This window comes from Canis aureus, chromosome 3 (genome assembly GCF_053574225.1).
Source record: "Canis aureus isolate CA01 chromosome 3, VMU_Caureus_v.1.0, whole genome shotgun sequence".
Lineage (NCBI taxonomy): Eukaryota > Metazoa > Chordata > Mammalia > Carnivora > Canidae > Canis > Canis aureus.
Genome location: NC_135613.1, coordinates 56040967 through 56059938, shown reverse-complemented (window position 1 = coordinate 56059938; position 18972 = coordinate 56040967). Strand labels below are relative to the sequence as shown.

The window sequence follows — 18972 nt, the reverse complement described above, 5'->3', positions numbered from 1 at the left end:
CTTGATTGGATTTTTTCCAAAAGATTTTATTTATTTACTCATGAGAGAGACACAGGCAGAGGGAGAAGCAGGCTCCCTGTGGGGAGCCCGATGTGGGACTCAATCCCAGGACCCCAGGATCACGCCCTGAGCCAAAGGCAGATGCTCAACCGCTGAGCCACCCAGGTGTCCCTTTCTACCACCCCCTTTGAAGAAAATCTTGCCCCACTTTAAGCTCACATCATCCTGTATATCACCTTCACCCCCTACTTTGTACTCTGCTGGCTTCCCAATCATTCCCTGTGGAAGCGACGGCCAGTTGTTCCCCGATATCTGACTCCCTATCTACAAATACAACCCTCAAGTATTTTTGCAGGGGTTGTGTGTGCTCAAAAGAAAGATGCCGCCTCCCAGCTGCCCATTAACAGGGAGGGCTATATTCTTAAGGGAAAGGTGTTCTCTTCTCTTCAGCTGTTCCTGCTTCCTGCTGTCTGAATTGAAAACGTAATGGCTGGAACTCCAGCCCTTATATTGGACCATGAGGCAGATTTTGGACTTGGCATCATGTGGTGCAGAGTAATGAGACAGGAGGAGACTGGGTCTCTTGACACTGAAGACTACATATGAGCCTCGGAGGCCTTATGTGTGAGAGACAAACTTCTGTCATGTTTAGCCTTACTCTGATGTTTTCTATCACTTGTAGCCAAACCTTATCCTATGCCACCCTTCCTAACTCCCCCTTATTCTTCAAGGGCATTGGTACCTGGTTCATAGTCTTGCTCAATTCCTTCCATTGTCCTGGATTCACGTTTAATCATTTAATGCTCTGGACCTTTGTCCAGTGACTTCCTACATTCCACCTTGGCCAACCACCTCCCTTGGGTTTCGTCATCACCCACATCTGCTGCACCTCCAAGTTCACTGATCCAAGCACCCTGCCTGTGACCATAACCTCCCTTCCTTGCATCTTGTTTCTTCATCTTCAGGACTCAGATCTCAGTCATCAGGACCTCCAGCTCAATAACACCCCCCTCCCCAAGCCACATCTTTCTTCCCCACACATCCGACTTCCAGGCAGAACTTATCCCATGCCCTATAAGTTGACTATCTTCTCATCATTCCCCATGTGACAAAATCCCAACCTGTCAGCTTTCTCTGAGAAAGCCAGACAACAGGGCAGACTGTCTCATAAATTTATCATAACCCACATATGGGGGAAACAGGGAATGGGAATTAGAGGTCAAAGGCCTTAAGTGGGCCCTCCAGCAGAGCAACAATAACAATATGCCAGGAACGGAGGAGGTACAGCTCTAAAAAAAGCCACCTAGGGGCGCCTGGCTGGCTCAGTCAGTGGAGCATGTGATTCTTGATCTCTGGGTTGTGTGTTTGAGCGACATGGGGTGCAGAGATTATTTTTAAAATCTTAAAAAAAAATAGGGCTGCCTGGGTGGCTTGGTTGGTTGAGCATCTGACTCTTGATTTGCACTCAGATCATGATCTCAGGGGCATGAGATTGAGCCTCGTGTCAGGCTCTGCACTGAGCATGCACGGAGTCTGCTTGGGATCCTCTCTCTCCCTCTTCCTCTGCCCCCCACCCTGGAGCTCACACTCACTCTCTCACTCAAAACAAAACAAAACAAAACACTTCTGTAGCAACATCTAAAGCTAATAAAGTCCCTTCCTTTTTTGGGGTTTCATCAGTCAACAGCTTGATGCTGGGAGCTCCGCACACCCTTTCCAGCCCAAGTCACTGCTGCGGCGTATTCTTCACTTTTGCAATCTTAACACAGAATTCATTTGATCAACAATCTCAGTTGAGGGATTCCCAGATGGCTCAGTCATTTGGTGCCTGCCTTTCGGCCCAGGGCATGATCCTGGGGTCCCAGGATTGAGTCCTGCATCCGGCTCCCTACATGGAGCCTGCTTCTTCTCTGCCGGTGTCTCTACCTCTCTCTCACCACCTCGTATGGCACCTGTCACCCTCTAGGTGCTCAGTAAGTACAGGTGGAACACATGAATAAATATAAATGTTAACATTAGTAAAGATTGATAGATTTTTTTTCTTCTATAAAAGAAAAAATCACTCAGTGATTCTCATTTCCGGTGGCTCAGCTTCACAGGTCCTCTCAAGCATTTATTTCTTTTACTTCCTTTCTCTAGTGGTTCAAAGTGACAAGCTCTTATGACATCAAATGAGGGACACTGTGTGTGTGTGTGTGTGTGTGTGTGTGTGTGTGTGTAGGGGGGGTAGACGGACACAAAAACAGTAAGTCTTACCTTTTTCTCAATGTAACACCTGCCTGGCAGCCAACAGGGTCCGGGGGCGCAGGCAGGCCCATCTCCCCACCTCCTGACTCTGGGGTGGAAATTAAAGAAATTTCAGCCAGTCCTTGGACATGTGGGGGCAGCACCAGCCAGACAGTGGAGCCCCATGGGCTGCTAGGGTGGGGCTTGGATTGGAATCCTGTCTCAGGTTCCAGGAAACACCTTCCTGTGTGAGCAGCCCACTAGGAGTGCCTGCGACTGTGTCACTCCCCGCCCCCCATGCCGGGGAGGGGTGGGTTTGTGCAGCTTCTTTATCTGCCAGGTCAGCCTGTGGCCACAGAATGGGGGGGATTCAAGAGGATCTCTCACTCAGGTAAAGAGAATGGTGAAGGGCCTCCTCCCAGGGCACTCACAGGGAGGGAGATAGAGCCGAAAGGAACCATCTCCACGGAGGATCTTCTAGGAGAGGCTCAGGGTGCCACGGGAGTGCTCTGCAGGGAACGGGGCACCACCTGTCAGGCTCAGCGAGGGCTTCCCAGGAATGACAGGACACCTGTCATGATAGGAAAGGAAAGGAGTAAGGACACCGGAGGACACCTGAGAAGAGCAGAATGAAGTGCCAGGAAGCAGGCACAGCACTCTCCAGGCAGGAAATGCTGGCTTCAACTGGGGCGTGCAGTGGAAGCCCAGATGGAAGGGGATGGAAGGATCCCAGAGCCGCTGGGGTGCAGAATCACCAGGAACTGGATGTGAGAGGATGAGGACAGAGCGGAGCCCATGGGTGAAGCCCAGACTTCCTGGTTGGACCACCAGGTGGGTGCTGATCTCTGTAGTTGTGATTGGATCACAGAGGCTGGGAGGAAGGTGATGGGCTCTGCTTTGCCGCGCTGGGACTGAGGTGTTAGTGGGCCGCGAGAACGGAGGTATCCAGCAGGCTGGCGGGAGAGGTCTGGGATGGAGATGATCTGGGAGCCCCTGGTGTATGTACGTACGGAGAAGGTCACCTAGGAGGTCCGGCAACCGTGTTTAAGGGGTTGGCAGTAAAATTAGGAGGCTCAGTGGCTGGCTTCCCACCACCTGAGTCGCGGGAATATCCTGGGATGCCCTTGGGAAGGAAGCCAGGGCAACAGAGGGCCTAGGGAGCCAGCCCAAGCCCTCCACCGCCAAGTCCTAGCTCTGCTGACCGAGGCAAACTCTTCTGGCCCCAAGATCCTCTCCCAACTGAGTGCATGCAGCCTGCCCCCACCCCCAACACTTCCCCTGTGGCTGGTTACAAGGAAGTGATGTATTAGCTAACTAAAGCAGATGAAAAGCACAAAGTTGTGTGGCACTTTGGGGGCTGGGGCCCCATGGATTCCCAACGATACCTTCCAGAAGGTTCCAAGGGAAGGAATAGGGGGCTTCCCCCACCCTCCCACCCCTACTCCCACCCCGGGGGTTAAAGACACAGGGACTGTAGCCCGAGGAGACCCCTCCTCACCCATGAGAATGTAACGTACCTCCCCCTCCCCTTGAGGATCCATCAGATTCTGAAGAGCTGCCACGAGACCCCTCCCCACACCTCCTCCCTCCCTCAGAGGCAGGCCAGGCCATGGGGGGTGGGGGGAGGCGATGGAGGGTGGGGGATGTGTGCTACAGTGTACCACCTCTCCCAAGTCACCTCCTCCTCCTACTTCTGGAACAGATGCTGAGAGACACATGTGAAATGCAGGAGGGCCCGTGTCCATCGAGAGGTCAAAAGTGCGGGCTGCCAGAACCAAGCTAGGAGAACATGACACTCATTCGGAGGGCGCATGCCCTTTGCCAGCTCCAGGCAGAGGGTCCTGAGGAATGTCGCTGAGTATGGTCACTTGGTGCACTTGTCTCGGTGTCACTGGCTTGGACAATCCCACACCCAAAAGGAGGAATGGCAGGATCAGAGGGGCTGGACTCTACCTCTGGGAAGTGGAGGCAGTAAAGCACCCAGTCTTGTGACTTAGGGGCAAGAACAGAGGCCCTCTCTCCTCTTTGCCCTGTCCACAACCAAACCCTTCACTGCCTACTTCTGTCATGGGCGTCACCATTCTTCTTGGCCTGGCCACCATCTTTGACACTCTCTTCATGCTTCCTCTACGCTTTGCGGACCCCCCAGACTATGGCTTCTCTTGCTTATTGCTTTTCTGGCTTCATCTCTTCCTCTCCTGTCTCTCTACGAGCTTAGTGTAGACCCTCATCCCCCTGAACTTGGGATATTACCGACTTCTTATTCTGTTTCACCCTGACTGGTCTAACACCAACTGCAATAAGCATCGGATGCCTCAAGGTACAGTCTGTTTTCCACCAGCCAACACTCATTTCAGATGCCAACCATAAATCTTACAAGTCCCTAAGTAACCACATCTCTGGCCAACTGGCTATAAATCCCACAGTTCCTGAAATGCCCAGAGGTTCAACTCAACCCCCCCCCCCCCCCGTCTCCAGGATCACACCCTGGGCTGAAGGCCACACTAAACCGCTGAACCACCCAGGCTGCCCAAGGGGCTTGGGGTTTTATTAGGTTGCTATCAAGTGGCTCAAAGTTCCAACCCTTTCCATTCCAGGGTTGGTCTCTATGGTGTGTGGCCTACCCTCACCCTGATTCTTCTCTTTGCATAAACTATCTAGTCATCGCCTTCATGTAAACTATCAGGGCTCACCTTGAAGAACAAAGAACTCTTGTCACTTGGAAAATCCCAAGGATTTGGAGTTTCCCCGTTTGGGAACCGGAACCAACGCCAGTCAAGTTGTTTATGGCACATCTCTTGACTGGTCTTAATCGGTAAATAACCGGTTGTTATTTGTCTCTTTTTTTTTTTTTTTAATTTTTATTTATTTATGATAGTCACAGAGAGAGAGAGAGAGAGAGGCAGAGACACAGGCAGAGGGAGAAGCAGGCTCCATGCACTGGGAGCCCGATGTGGGATTCGATCCCGGGTCTCCAGGATCGCACCCTGGGCCAAAGGCAGGCGCCAAAGTGCTGCGCCACCCAGGGATCCCTGTTATTTGTCTCTTAAGCAATATCCATATGATAAATAGTGATAGGCCAGTCCCCCAACCCCCTCCTACCCTCCTGCATAACTCAGGGAAGCTAAAGGTGAAAGTTGGGTATGGTCCCTGCCTTCCTGGGGATTAGACCTTTGTAACACAGTGGGGTGCCTGCAGTGAGGATGGGAAGGCCACAGTCACAGCCATCCTCAGAAAGAGCAGTGAACCCGGGTAATGAGTTAGCCAGGAAAGAGCAGGAGAAAGAAAGTTCTAGATGGAGGGCACATGGGTAAAAGCACAGAGGCATGGGACACCTGGGTGGCTCAGTGGTTGAGTATCTGCCTTCGGCTCAGGGCATGATCCTGGGGTCCTGGGATTGAGTTCTGCATCGGGCTTCCCGCAGGGGCCTGCTTCTCCCTCTGCCTGTGTCTCTGCCTCTCATGCATAAATAAAAATAAAATAAAAACAAAAAAAACCCCGCAAAAAACAGAGGCATGAAAGAGGCTGACTCAGTCAAGGGGTCAAGGGAAGTTCAGAGTACCTTGCATAGAGAGCATGGGGAGGTGGGGGGAAGATTAGGGGGATACAAGGGCTGGGAAGTTCCGTGGTGGGGGGGGTTTGGGTGACAGCTACAGAATCATCCCCAATACAAGGACACACTATTCTTCCTCAAACACCATGGTCATACCAGGCCTTTGTTTAGCAACCTACCGTAGCTACCACTGATCTTCCCCTAGGGCCTGGTGCAGGGCCAGGGCACATAATTCATAGCTGGGTTTCTTAAGCTCCAGTCAATCAATGTGGATGGGAAAAGTTACTTATTTCCAGTGGCTCTTTTTTTTTGAAATTTAGTATCTCTTGTCATCGTAATTGTAGATACCAGAGCACAGTGGTATGAGCCAGCACCAGAGACTCTGTGGTAACAGCAGTCACAGATACCAGCACCCACATTAGAGTTGTCACAGATCTCCTGAACTTCAATCTATGTGCATTGCCAGCTTGATGTTACACTTAGATCTGCTGCTAAGTCTTGTTTAATGTGATAACAAAGCAGCACATTTTTACTCTAACAAAAATCTGGGGTTTTAATTTTGATTATTGTATTTGAATATTTTCATTTCCTTTGTCTCCCTACATATTTTATTTTGTGAATCTGAAAACATTGTTCTGAGTAGGGGTCTATGGGCCCCTGCCAAACTGCCAAGGGGATGAATAGTAGAAAAAAAAAGATTCGGGACCCCTGGGTGGCTCAGCCATTGAGTGTCTGTCCTACATGGGGCTTCTGTGAGGAGCCTGCTTCTCCCTCTGCCTGTGTCTCTGCCTCTCTCTGTGTGTCTCATGAATAAATAAATAAAATCTTAAAAAAACCCCAAATGTTCAAAACTTCTGCTTTATAGAAATATTAAATATTAAAAAAAATCCCTCCAAAATTGATGCTTGAGTTTGGGTACGGAGCCCCCTCTCTGGTACAAGTTCATCATTTTCCACCTGGGGCTCTGGGACATCTGCCCCCAGAGAAGCCAGTTGTATCGACTGCACGCAGGGCATGGGAGAAGGGGTGTGGAATCCATCAGCTGCAGGTCTCTTTCAACCAGCGATCTGAGAAAAATGGCTCGGGCCACCTCTGCCTCCTGAGATTTGTCCCATATACCCATAGCCACAGCCAGTTGGACGACGGATCTCACTCATATCTGGCTCGTGGCCTGGGAATGGCCAGGCAGGAGAGCTTGCCAAATAGGTCCCCAGGTTGAATGACCCAATTAAATTCTATTTCTTGGGATTTTGAATTGGACCATATATAAGAGTCAGCAGTTGAGAGGGCCCCAAGAACTGCCAGACACACAGACAGAAGTGAAGGATGAAAGGGAGGGAAGTGAAGTCCAAGTGGGAATTTGCCAAGTTAGGGTGGCTTTCCACTCCACTCAACCAGAGGAGGTCTGGTCTTGTGCCTGTTTCCCTTCGTGGAGATCTGCTTCTTACCACCTGGAAGAGCCTACCTAACCTGTGTCCCATGAACTCAAGAACTGTGGCAGGCCAGAAGTCCCCAGCTGCACCAGGCTCCTCGAAGAGCATAGTGCCTGGCATGCCAGAGACCCCAAATCAGGAAGTCAGGGGCAGGGGCACTTTCTCCTCAGTCTCCTTAATCCTGTGGGGCCTCCTCCTGGGGGTAGCCACTCCCTACCCCACCTTGTCCCAATGCCAAGGCCTTATTAACTTCTTTGTTCTTGAAAGTCTCTTTCCAAAGTTTCCCTATTTGCTTGACTGCTCACAAAGCAGCTAGAGCCAGTATTGCCCTGTGGAGTTGGGTTGGGGGTAGGGGCGGGTGGCAGACCAGCAGAAATGAAGAGGGAGGGACAGAGAGACAGAGGCAGCGTAAAGTAGACTCCTCTGGTCTAGCTCCCTTGGTTTTCCTTGTCTGGGCTCCTTCTCTCACTCTCAGGTCTGCAACACTCCCCTCCTCTCTAAAATTCCCCATGGATCAAACCTGGTTCACTCTCTGCCCAGAAACCGATCCAGATCCAGCTACCTCCATAGCTCCTTTAATCCTAACAATATTTTAGAGACGAGGACATAAGGACTAGAGAAGTCTGAGACTGGTGGTCAGAAGGGGACAGTCCCAGCTCCTTAGGACGCTCTATAAAAACCGTGCACAAGGGGCACCTGGGTGAGTCAGTGGTTGAGCATTTGCCTTGGGCTCAGGGCGTGATCCCGGGGTCCTGGGATGGAGTCCCGAGCCCCGCATCGGGCTCCCCCCAGGAAGCATGCTTGTCCCTCTGCCTGTGTCTCTGCCTCTCTGTGTCTCTCATGAATAAGTAAATAAAATCTTAAAAAAAAAAAAAAAAGTGCACAAGTCCTCTCCAGTGTCACTGTTTCCAGCTCCTGCCACCTGTCCCTCACTGCACCCTGGCCAAGCCAATACACTTCCATCTCCCAAGATACGCCCTTTCAAAAGTTCCAAGTCGGGATCCCTGGGTGGCGCAGCGGTTTAGCGCCTAAAACACCCCTAGGATGCCCTGGTGAATTTTGGGTCAACCTTTAATACTCAAAGTGTTCCCAGCAGTCCTTGGTGAGGCAGGGATCATGACCTAACTGCCTTTGTATCTCCAGCTTCGGTAAGGGGCCCCAAAATGAGGAGTCCCCTGGCCCCAGGGCCATGAAATCATTAGGGTCCGTAAGTAGAGGCAGCACTTGGAACCCCGTGGGTAAGGCGTTTATCCATTCATCCCACAATACCTAATGGCCCTGTTATGTTCTGAACACTGGCAGGCGCTGGGGATTAAACACGAATGGAGAAATCAGCTGGGAGAATGTAACTGGGCGAAAACTTTTGAGAACATTCTAAAAAATCAATGAAAGAGAAACAACAGAGGGTTTAATCCGTGTTTTCCTCCAGGTGCGTGTGGGGGCGGCCAGCCTCTCCACCCCACCCACCCCCACCGAGTTCTCAAGGCAAGATTTGAGACGGATTAAACGCCTAATCCGCGGGTTGGGTCTCGCCTGCAGGAAGGGCCTCACACCTGGCCCCACTGTTCCCCTAAATCCCCGCATCCGGGGAATTAGCGGTCGGGTTTGCAGCTCGCTGCCTCCAAGTCCCCCCCAAGAAGGGAGCTGCAAGACCTTCAAAGGTATTCTCCCGATTCAGGAGACCCCACCCAGACGTCAACCCCTTGCCCGAGCAAGGGTCCCCAAGGAAGGTCTCAAGCGACAGTCTCAGAAGGCGCGACCTCTTTAAAGAAGGGAGACTGTGGGCGCGGGCTGGAGGGCACCGGGCGCTCACAAACCCCGGCGCCAGGGTCGGACCTCGCCGCTTGCAGCCCGCGGCAGCCCCCAGGTTCCGCCCCCGCGAGAGCCAGGCTTCCGGGAGCCGCCCCGCTGGGCACCGCCCCCCAAGGCGCAGACGCTAATTGGCCAGCGCGGCCGAGGGGGCGGGGCCAACCCGTAAAGGGGCGGGAGCTAAGGTGGACCGGAGGCGGCGGCGGTGATGGTGATGCCGCGTGGCCACACGTGAGTTTCTTCTATATCTCTCTGATGCCCGCACCCAGTCCCAGGCCCATGGAGCCCACGCGAGACTACCCGCTGTTCGGGGGCGCCTTCTCCGCCACTCTGCCTCCGGGGGCCCTTGACGTAAGGTGAGAAGGCGCGAGCGCCGCGGACCCGTCCGGTGGGATGAGGGGAGAAGCGAGGGCTCAGCCGGTGGGGGGGGTCTGCCTCGACTCTCTCCAGCGACCTGCGACCGGTCCCGGACAATCAGGAAGTTTTCTGCCACCGCGTGACTGACCAGAGCCTGATCGTGGAACTTCTGGAGCTGCAGGCCCACGTGCAGGGCGAGGAGGCTGCGCGGTGAGGGAGGCGGCCGCCCGCGCGGCTGGCCAATGGGAGGGCCGGAGCCGAAGAGGTGGGCGGGGCCTGCGGCAGGACGGTTAATCAGGGCCGTGAGACAGCCCAAGGGCAACACCTTATCGCGGGAAGTGAGCGAAGCTTAAAGGGCTCGATGATGCTGGGCAGGAGGGAGTGGGCGGCCGGTCACCGTCCCTCCCTGACCCCGCCCGCGCCCCCTCCTCTAGGTACCACTTTGAGGACGTGGGCGGGATGCAGGAGGCTAGGGCCCTGCAAGTGGACAGTGTGCAGCCCCTCCTTTCGGAGAACCTGGCTCTCCGGAGCTACTGTCAAGAAGCCTGGGTCCTCTCTGGCAAGCAGCAGGTAGCTAAAGAAAACCACCAGGTGAGAGCACGGGAGTGTGAGATTCCTGGAGGGGTGATGGGAGGGGCCCTGGGGGGCGGGGTCAGGTAAGCATCTTGACCCTGATCCCTTCAGGTAGCAAAGGACGTGATGGTGCACCAGGCTTTGTTGCGGCTGCCCCGCTATCAGACTGATGTCCTGGTCACCTTCAATGAGCCCCCGTAAGGAGGACAGAAAGGACACATGGCTCATGACTGGGTCCCCCAGGAGGATCTGCTGGGAGGGGCAGAGCGGGGAGACTGGCTGGTGGGGTCCTCCAAGAAAGAGGGAGAGGGCCAGAGGCTTGGGGTCCTCCTGGGAACAGGAAGTGGGACTGTCACCACCTGAGGCCTGGATGATGTTCTTTCTCCATCTGTTCCCCCACCCCCAAGCCCTGACAATAGGTTATCTCTTGGTCCTGAAAATCTGTCACTTCTGCCCTGGAGCCTGGGTGACTTTGAACAGCTGGTGACTAGTCTGACCCTTCACGATCCCAACATCTTTGGTCCCCAGTAAAGATGCTGAAACACTGCGTAAAGCTGCTGAAGCACACAGGGACCCCGTTCTGCAAGGGGACCAAGGAGTTGGATATATGCCCTTAATTCCTTCCCTGTGCATAAACATAAGACACCTCCTGTCTGCAGAAATAAACTTGCTTTATAACGAAGATAATATCTCTGTGCCTTGCTGAATCCAACAAGACACCTGGGTCCCCCCTGGTTCCTTTTGGTCTTGGAGTGGGGGGTTAAAAGTTTGTGCATAGGATCAGAAGGGGACCCAAGGCCATCCACATAAAAGGAGGGAATACTTTGGAGTGATTGGCTCTGCCCTGAGAGAGGGGGTGTGACGTGTCCAGGAGGATGGGTAGGGAAGGTTTAAAGTGACACCCAAGGAAGGGAGGCAGACTGTTCCTTGTAGTGATTTAACCCTGAGAAAACAGATGGGGAGTGGTGTTGGCTGTCCCCCTTGGGTGGATGACAGGTCACCTGGTCAGAAGTCACCAGGATATAGTAGTGGAGGCAGAAGTGTCCAAGGAGTGCTGATTTGGTGGTGTGTGCAAGAGTGGCTGTTGTCATTTGGTGTACGTGTAGTAGAGGGTGCGTAACTGGTCCCAGAAGAAGAGGGAAAGGATGGTGTGGGGGCCAAGGCGGAAGTAGGAGGCACCTATACCCTTGTACATGCCAAAAATGCCCTCTGTCCGAGCAGTTTGCAGCAGAGCATCCAGGATCCCCCGGTACATGAGGCCCTGAGAGCGGGTTGAGAGGGAGGGAGAGCACAGGGAAGGAGTCTGTCAGAGCCCACCAGGGGCGTCATCTCAGCGGGCTGCATTTTAGGCTGTCCCACCTGCACCCACAATTTGCTTTCACCCACCGCCTGGCCTTCCCTGCCTGCTGGCACTCCAGAGTACCCCCTTACCTTGCCCCGAGCATCTGTGGGCTGGTTGTAGAGCCTTGTACTGGCCACATCAAAGGGTGTCATGGCCAGGACCACTGCAATGCCACTCACCATGGCAGCCACCAGAGCAACCTTCCAGCTCTGGGGAGGAAATATCTAAGGGTGGAGGGAGGAAGAGAATTTTGTCAACCAATTGTTTAACCCCTGGGAAAGAACGGGGCCCTGCCCTGGGGATAGAGTAGAGAGCCTGTAACTCAGGGAGCTCCCAAGGGCAGGATGCTCCAGCACTCAGATGCACCATCTGGGATGAGGTGACAAGAGGATCATGGGAAGGGCGTAAAGAGTCTGTGACCCTCAAGTCCTCCTGCCATTCCCTCGCATCGAACATCACCATGCGACATTCATGGGCCCCAATTCAGCTTGCCCTCCCACTGCCCGCACCCCCAGTGTGGCCCCATCCCTTTTGCCGGGCAGTACCTCCCACTGAGTGATGAAGTCCTTGGTGGATGAGAAGGTGCAGAGCTGGGTGGAAGAACCGATGATAACTCGGGGCAGGCCGCCCAGGGCCCCACGCCACAACCCCACCAGACCATGTTTCTGGCCAATCTTGCTTAGCGCCTGAAACATGCCCTGGTAGGGGGAAGACCACGGGGGCGGGCTTCAGTCACCCCGGCATCAGGGAGCTGCCACCTAACCCTGCCAAAGAGGGGTCTTGAACGGGCACCCGGTGTCTGGACAACCAGTTCCATGTGGACTTAGATTTGGAATGTTTCTATCACCCGCACTGTTCTCTTCCTCACCACTCCACAGGAGGGGCAGGGGGTGGGTGCTGAATCGGTGGGCTAGGCAAGCCATGGCTGCCTTGCAGCAGTTGGGCACAGGCAGAGAGCTGCGGGGTGGGTGGTGCAGGAAGTGGGGGGAACGGGAAAGAATGGGCAGGGACCCCAGTAGGGTTGGAAAACACTTACCTGATGCTTATACTGATGTCCTACAGCAATTTCTGAGGCTGCCTGTGCCTGCAGGTGTGTCTTTACCTGGGGACAAGAGAATGTCATGGCCTACGGCCCAGTGGTCAGCCTCCCACCTCAAAGACTTGAACGCCTGACCCTATCACACTTCCTCCAGGGTGTTCAGCAAGGAGTATCCTTTTAATCTGATCATTGTTGTTGTTCCCACTTAACACGTTGGTCATGAGACTCTGTGTCCCTTGGCTCCGGTCCCAGGGGATGGATCTCCTAGCACTGCAAGATACCCCACGCCCTCTACATCTTCCTTCCCTTGGGGGTTGAGTGGGGGATGGACAGGTTAGAGAATGGCAACATTTCCTAAGACTGTCCCTGTTAGGCAGCACTTGGGTGTCCGGCCTCTCATGTCAGCTCCTATTCCCAGACTGGATCTCTAGTTACCACCATGACCAGACTCCTCCATCCAACTCTGGGGCAGGTTGCCGTAAAACTTGCTCTCTGGCTCCCAAGCCCCAAGGAGGCATGTGGAGGCTGACTTTGGAGGGGTCACTGTTTCTGAATGTCATATCCTAGAGTGAGACCAGATTTGCCTCTCTTATAGAACTGCCTGACCGCCAGTGTCTTCCAGGAGGAACACTAAGCAGAACCTAGTCCTAGCAGCAAGCAGCTGTGTGACCTTGAGCTGGTCACTTCCCTTCTCTGGGCCTCAGGCTATTGATCCTTTACCTATTCCAGAAAACTCAAAGGAGGAGACTGTGGGATTATAATTCTGTGGTGCCCAGGACTCTCCCTCATCCCTACACCCACTGACGATGTTACTCAGATTCTTCATTGTTCCCTGCACAAACCCACTTCCAATCTCAGTGTCAGATTGTGAAGGCCCAGGCCCCACCCTACACCAAGGGTCTGCCTGGAGGCCCCAGGCAAGACCCTTCCTCTCACCATGTAGATGGGGCTCCCCAAATAGGCTCCCATGACCCCAGCCAGGGCCCCAGCTGCTGCGCTTCGCGGAGGGCTGAGGGTGCCTTCGGCAGTATGCAGGTAGCCTCTGGCCTCAGCCAGGCTGTAGGTGCCCAGGCGGATGCCATTCATCAGGAACTGGTATAAGAGGGCAGGGGCCAGTCCCTTCTGCAGGGCAGCCAGGCCATCCACCCTGCCGATGGTGATGAAAGCGTGGAAGACATTTCGGTAGTGCCGCTGGTAGGTGCCGGGGGCCTTCAATTCTCCCTGCAACTGCATCCTGGTCTTTACCACCTCCAGAGGGTTGGTGAACACACAGGCCCCGCAGGCTGCCAGGCCGCTCATCAAGAAGTCCATGGTGGGGTCGCAGTGACAGGAAGTGACCCAGGAGTAAGAAAGTAAAAATGAGCCTCAGAAATGGAGTCAGAACTCAGGGGGTAGGCCTCCGTCTTGGCAAGTTTGGACTGCAGGAGGCAGGAACTGAGAGATTTGGGGTGAAGAATGTTAGGGTCAGATGTCAAGAGGTCAAAGGTTAGCTGGAATTTGGGAGTCAGGAGCTGGCAAAGAGAGAAGGAAAAGGAGTTTAGGAGAGTCTGGTGGGAAGGTTATGGCAGTGCCCCGTCGGTCACGGGATCCGAGGTCAAGGAGGGGCAGAAGCCAGGCGGATGGCAGGTGGGATGATGGGGATGGTCAGCCACGGGCCCGGGAGCAGGGAAGGGAAAGGCGGATTGGGGCGATGGGAGCCGAGAGAGAGAGGAAAAAGAAAACCAGCAGGTTACGGAGGAAGAGGATCCGGGAGGAGATCGGTGGCGTCTGGATCGGGGGTGGGGGTGAAGGAAGTCGGAACTCCGGGCCGGGGATGATGTCCCCAGGCAGCTGCCGGAGCTCGCAGCAGCTCGGCCCGGGGAGCCTGCGGAGGCCGGGCCGCCACACTCCAGCAGCGGAGCGCGGCGCCCAATAGGGAGCCGAGGCGAGCGGGGGCCGGCAGCGCCAGCCAATCAGCGCCGAGCCAGCTCCGCGGCCAATGGGAGGCGCCCTCGGCGGCCCGGCCCCCGGAATCCGCGTGGAGAGCGTTGGAATTAACTCTCCCCGCGCCGGCGCCGGCGCCCGCGCCCCAGACTCGGGGCTCCGGGAGGGGCGCCCCGGGGGCCGAGCGGGGAGGACAGCTTGGCGAGCCGAGGCAGCAGCCCCCTACTGGGCGGGGGATGGTGGTGGGGTGGGGTGGGGTGTTGGCGCCGCTCCCGGGGCAGGTGGAGGGCGCCCCTCCCTTCCCTCCAGTCCGGGTCGGCGGCAGGCGGGGACTGCCAGCCTGCGGATCTGCTAGCCCCCCCCCCCCCCCCCCCGCCCGCCGATTCTGGCGCCAGGTGAGCCCGGAAGCTGGGGCTCCGCCCACAGGTGCGGAGGGGACACACCTGCTGGACCGGGCCGATCTCTAAGGCCGGCGACCGGATCCGTAGGTCCCAGAGCCAGGGTGCGGCTGGCTGCGGGCAGCGAAGGATGGCGTGGGAGCGCACTCACAGCCCTGAGCTCTTGATCCTCGCCGCAATCCAGAGAAGGGCGGACCCGGGCTAGACAGGGAGGTTGATCCCCGGGTTTAGCCTTCCACTATCAGCTAGCGGTGGGAGGGCGCCTGGGATTCTGGACTCCTGTCCTTGCTCGTGAGTCTGGTAGCTGTTAATCACGGGTGAACTGGTGAAAGAGGCTGGGGGAGCTAGCCACTCCGGGAAGGGCTTGAGGGAGAAAGAAGGCTTGGAGGAAGAAAGGATGAGGCAGGAGGAGGAGGAGGAGGCGGCGGCAGAGGCTGTCTGCCTGCGTGTGAAGCAGCCACCACATTTAGACTCAGAGTGCCCTTTGGAGTTCCTGTGTGTGTCTATTTGCTTACCAGCTAGATGACCTTAGGCAAATTATTTAAAATTTCAGAGATTCTTTTGTAAATGGGAATGCTAAGTATCTATTGCTCTTACCTGGGTGCAAGTGTTGGACTCCTACTAAGTGCTCAGATAGCAGGTTTCCAGAAAAGTCACAGGCTGTCAGACCCCTGTGACACTTGCATATCCTGTTTCCACGGCTGGAAATGACTCTAACCCCCTTTGGTGATTCCCAATCCTTCCTCACCTTGAGCTATGTCTCTCCTGACCCTGGAAGCTTTGGCAAGTTCTCCACTTTCAAGCTGTTTCCCTCTGGCTCTGCTCCTCTAACAGTTATCCACATTTCTCATTTTAATTAGCAGTTATTTACTGTCTGACTCCTTCCCTACCCAAGGAGTTCTTAGATACCCCCTGGGGACTGGGTCTGAGTCATCTCTATCTCGCCATTGTCCTGCTACCACATTGAGCCTTAGGGAGACTGGAGGGGTCAGAGCAAAGTACAGCAAATAGCAGGACTTCCCACCGGGCTTCTCAAGAGGGACTGAAACAGTCCTCAGAAAATTTCCAAGGGATGCTCCCAGATTTCTCCACCTGGTGGATGGGATGAGAATCTTTTTTTTTTTTTTTTTTTTTTTAAGATTTTATTTATTTATTCATGAGATCCAGAGAGAGAGAGAGAGAGAGAGGCACAGAGACACAGGCAGAGGGAGAAGCAGGTTCCATGCAGGGAGCCCGATGTGGGACTTTATCCCAGGACCCCGGGATCACACCCTGAGCCGAAGGCAGATGGTCAACCACTGAGCCACCCAGGTCTTCCCCCAAATATATATTTAAGGTTCATCCAATCTTTTTCTTTTTTTAAGATTTTATTTATTTGACAAAGAGTGCGCATGAGCAGGATCAGAGGGAAAAGCAGATCCCTCTGAGCAAGGAGCCTCACCTGGGGCTCAATTCATGACCTGAGCCAAAGGCAGATGCTCAGCCCACGGAGTCACCCAGGTGCCCCAGTCTTAGCCATTCTAATGGGTGTGCAGTGGTACCTACTGTTTTAATTTGTGATTTCCTAATGACAAATGATGCCAAGCATCTTTTCATATGCTTTTTGCCATCTGTTTATCTCCCCCACCCCAGCTTTATGGAGATGTCATTGACATATAACATACGTTAATTTTAAGGTATATAAAAAAAGAAAGTTTAAGGTATACACTTGATGACTTGGTACATATATATTGTGAGACGATCACCACAATAAGATTAGCACCTCTATCCCCTCATATGATGACCCTATGTGTATGTGTGTGTGTGTGTGTGGGGGGGTGATAACTTCTAAGGTCTACACTCTTAGCAACTTTCAATATTACGGTTAATCATAGTTGCCATTCTGTACATTAGATCCCCAGAACTCATTTTAGAGCTGGAAATTTATACTGTTGTATATCTTCTTTAGTGAGGTGCCGGATCTTAATTGGGTTGTTTTTGTTTGTTGAGGTGAAGAGCTATTTGTGTATCTTGGATGAAATCATCCTTTATCAGATATGTGTTTCAGAAATGTTTACTCACCGCCTATGACTTGTCTTTCCATTCTCCTACAGTATCTTTTGCAGAGCAGAAGTTTTTAATTATATCAAAATTTAATGTCAAATTTTTGTCCTTCACAGACTGTGCTTTTGGTGTTGTATCTAAAAGCATATTGCCAAACCCAGGGTAGCCTAGATTAGCTCCTATATTTTCTCCTAGAAATCTTATAGTTTTATATTTTACATACAGGTCTATGTTTTTTGTTTTTTTGTTTGTTTTTTGTTTTTTGTTTTTAGAGTGAATGGTGTAAAGGTCTGGGTCGAGATTTAAAAAAAAAAAAAAAAAAAAAATATATATATGGCAACCTGGGTGGCTCAGTGGTTTAGCGCCGCCTTCAGCCCAGGTTGTGATCCTGGAGACCCAGGATCTAGTCCCAAGTTGGGCTCCCTGCATGGAGCCTGCTTCTCCCTCTGCCTGTGTCTCTCATGAATGAATAAATAAAAATCATATATATATATATATATGGGGTTCCCTGGGTGGCTCAGCAGTTTAGTGCCTGCTTTTGGCCCAGGGTGTGATCCTGGAGTCCCGGGATTGAGTCCCACATCGGGCTCCCCACAGGGAGCCTGCTTCTCCATCTGCCTCTCTCTCTGTGTCTCTCATAAATAGACAAATAAAAAAATAAAAAAAACATATCTATGTCCCAATTGTGCCAGCAACTTTGTTGCGAAGACTATCCTTTCTCCATTGAACTGCCTTTGCTTTTTTGATAAACATCAGTTAAATGTATTTGTGTAGTCTCTCTCTCTAGAGTCTCTATATATCTGTATGGTCTCTCTCTAGAGTATTCTCTCCAATTGAGCTTTTTATCTATTTAAAAACTTTCTTTTACTTAAAAAAAGATTGCATGTATTTATTCATGAGACACACACACACACACACACACACACACACACACACAGAGGCAGAGACACAGAGGGAGAAGCAAGCTCCCCGTGGGGAGCACGATGGGGGACTAGATCCCAGGACCCCGAGATCACACCCTGAGCAAAGGCATATGCTCAACCACTGAGCCACCCAGGCGCCCTGATCTTTTTTTTTTTTCTTTTTTTAAAGATTCACTTATTTATTTGAGAGAGAGAACATGGGATGGGAGGGGCAGAGGGAGAGGGTGAGATAGCCCAAAGCAGGCTCTATGCTCAGTGTGGAGCTCAACGTGGGGTTCGATTCCAGGACCCCGAGACCACAGCCTGAGCTGAAACCAAGAGTCAGACACTCAACCACCTGTGCTACCCAGGCGCCTCTCTTTGTGTCCAGTCTTTTGCTAACACCCTGTCATCTTGATTACTGTCAACCGTTATCTTTTTCTGGATATGAATTTTCTGAGACAAATTTGAGAGGAGTTGAAGGAGGACCCCCGAGGTGGGCACCAGGTGCCTGAGAGAAAGGGTGGGACCACAGAGGGGGGGAGGGAGGTGGATGCTGAAGGTGGAGGGCCCTGGGCTGTGCCTCTTCTGCACCTGAAGTGCTCAGACTCCACCTGGTGGCAGTGGGACTGAATCCTCTCTCCCCACTGGGATCAGAACTTGTATGGATTCCCAGAGCCCTCGATCCTCTCCTCACTGTCCTCTTCTGATTCATCTTACACCACAGCCCGGATACATACCCTAGTGGCTGTCCACATGAGAAAGGAGCCTCCAGTGTTCTGGACTCCCAGAAGGATTCTAGTGCAGTTCAGGATCTCAGTCCTCCCAGAGACCACTCAGACTCAACATTTCTTTCATTGTGAGCTCCTCTCCCCTCGCAAGAGGCTTTTTTTGGTTACAAATGACAGAAACCAAAAAAACAAAACAAACAAAAAAACAAATGACAGAAACCTGGGGCACCTGGGTGGCTCAGTGGTTGAGTGTCTGCCTTTCAGCTCAGGGCATGATCCCAGGATCCTGGGATCAAGTTCTACATCAGGCTCCCCGCAGGGAGCCTGCTTCTCCCTCTGCCTGTGTCTCTGCCTCTCTCTGTGTGTCTCTCATGAATAAATAAATACAATCTTAAAAAAAAACAACAAATGACAGAAACCCAACCCAAGCCAGCTTACAGAATGGGAATTCATAAACTCACCTAATGGAAAAGTGCAAACAGAATTATGATTTTGGGCCAGTGGGATGAGGGACTCAAATCTGTGTCTCTCCGCCTCTCCCTTGTGTTGGTTTTATTCTGAGGCCACTTCCCTGATGGCCGCCAGCAGCTCTGGGCCTGTGTCCCCCCCTCTAGCCTAGCAGCCCCAGTAGAAAGACAGTGCT

At 53.1% G+C, this 18972-nt stretch overlaps 2 protein-coding genes across 5 annotated transcripts; one reads left to right on the top strand and one right to left on the bottom strand.

Annotated features, from left to right (window-relative positions):
- Window positions 1-1427: 1427 nt before the first annotated feature.
- On the bottom strand, window positions 1428-14243 carry SLC25A35 (solute carrier family 25 member 35). 3 transcript variants are annotated; one of them, XM_077892708.1, is made up of 6 exons: window positions 13269-14243; window positions 12330-12395; window positions 11839-11991; window positions 11383-11517; window positions 2658-2797; window positions 1428-2335 (listed from the first exon to the last, which is right to left on the bottom strand). In XM_077892708.1, exons 1-6 carry the CDS (start codon window positions 13641-13643, stop codon window positions 2074-2076), a joined length of 1131 nt encoding a protein of 376 aa, XP_077748834.1. In that variant the 5' UTR covers window positions 13644-14243; the 3' UTR covers window positions 1428-2073. The 3 variants fall into 3 exon arrangements, with proteins under 3 accessions (XP_077748834.1, XP_077748836.1, XP_077748835.1); XM_077892710.1 differs by lacking the exon at window positions 1428-2335 and having other exon boundaries at window positions 2639-2797; XM_077892709.1 differs by lacking the exons at window positions 1428-2335; window positions 2658-2797 and adding an exon at window positions 10875-11212 and having other exon boundaries at window positions 13269-14240.
- RANGRF (RAN guanine nucleotide release factor) lies at window positions 9180-10638 on the top strand. Of its 2 annotated transcripts, XM_077892711.1 has the most exons (5): window positions 9180-9377; window positions 9472-9588; window positions 9813-9969; window positions 10063-10148; window positions 10359-10638. In XM_077892711.1, the coding sequence occupies exons 1-5, from the start codon at window positions 9277-9279 to the stop codon at window positions 10480-10482; spliced, it is 585 nt and encodes a 194-aa protein (XP_077748837.1). In that variant the 5' UTR covers window positions 9180-9276; the 3' UTR covers window positions 10483-10638. The 2 variants fall into 2 exon arrangements, with proteins under 2 accessions (XP_077748837.1, XP_077748838.1); XM_077892712.1 differs by lacking the exon at window positions 10063-10148.
- Window positions 14244-18972: the final 4729 nt, after the last annotated feature.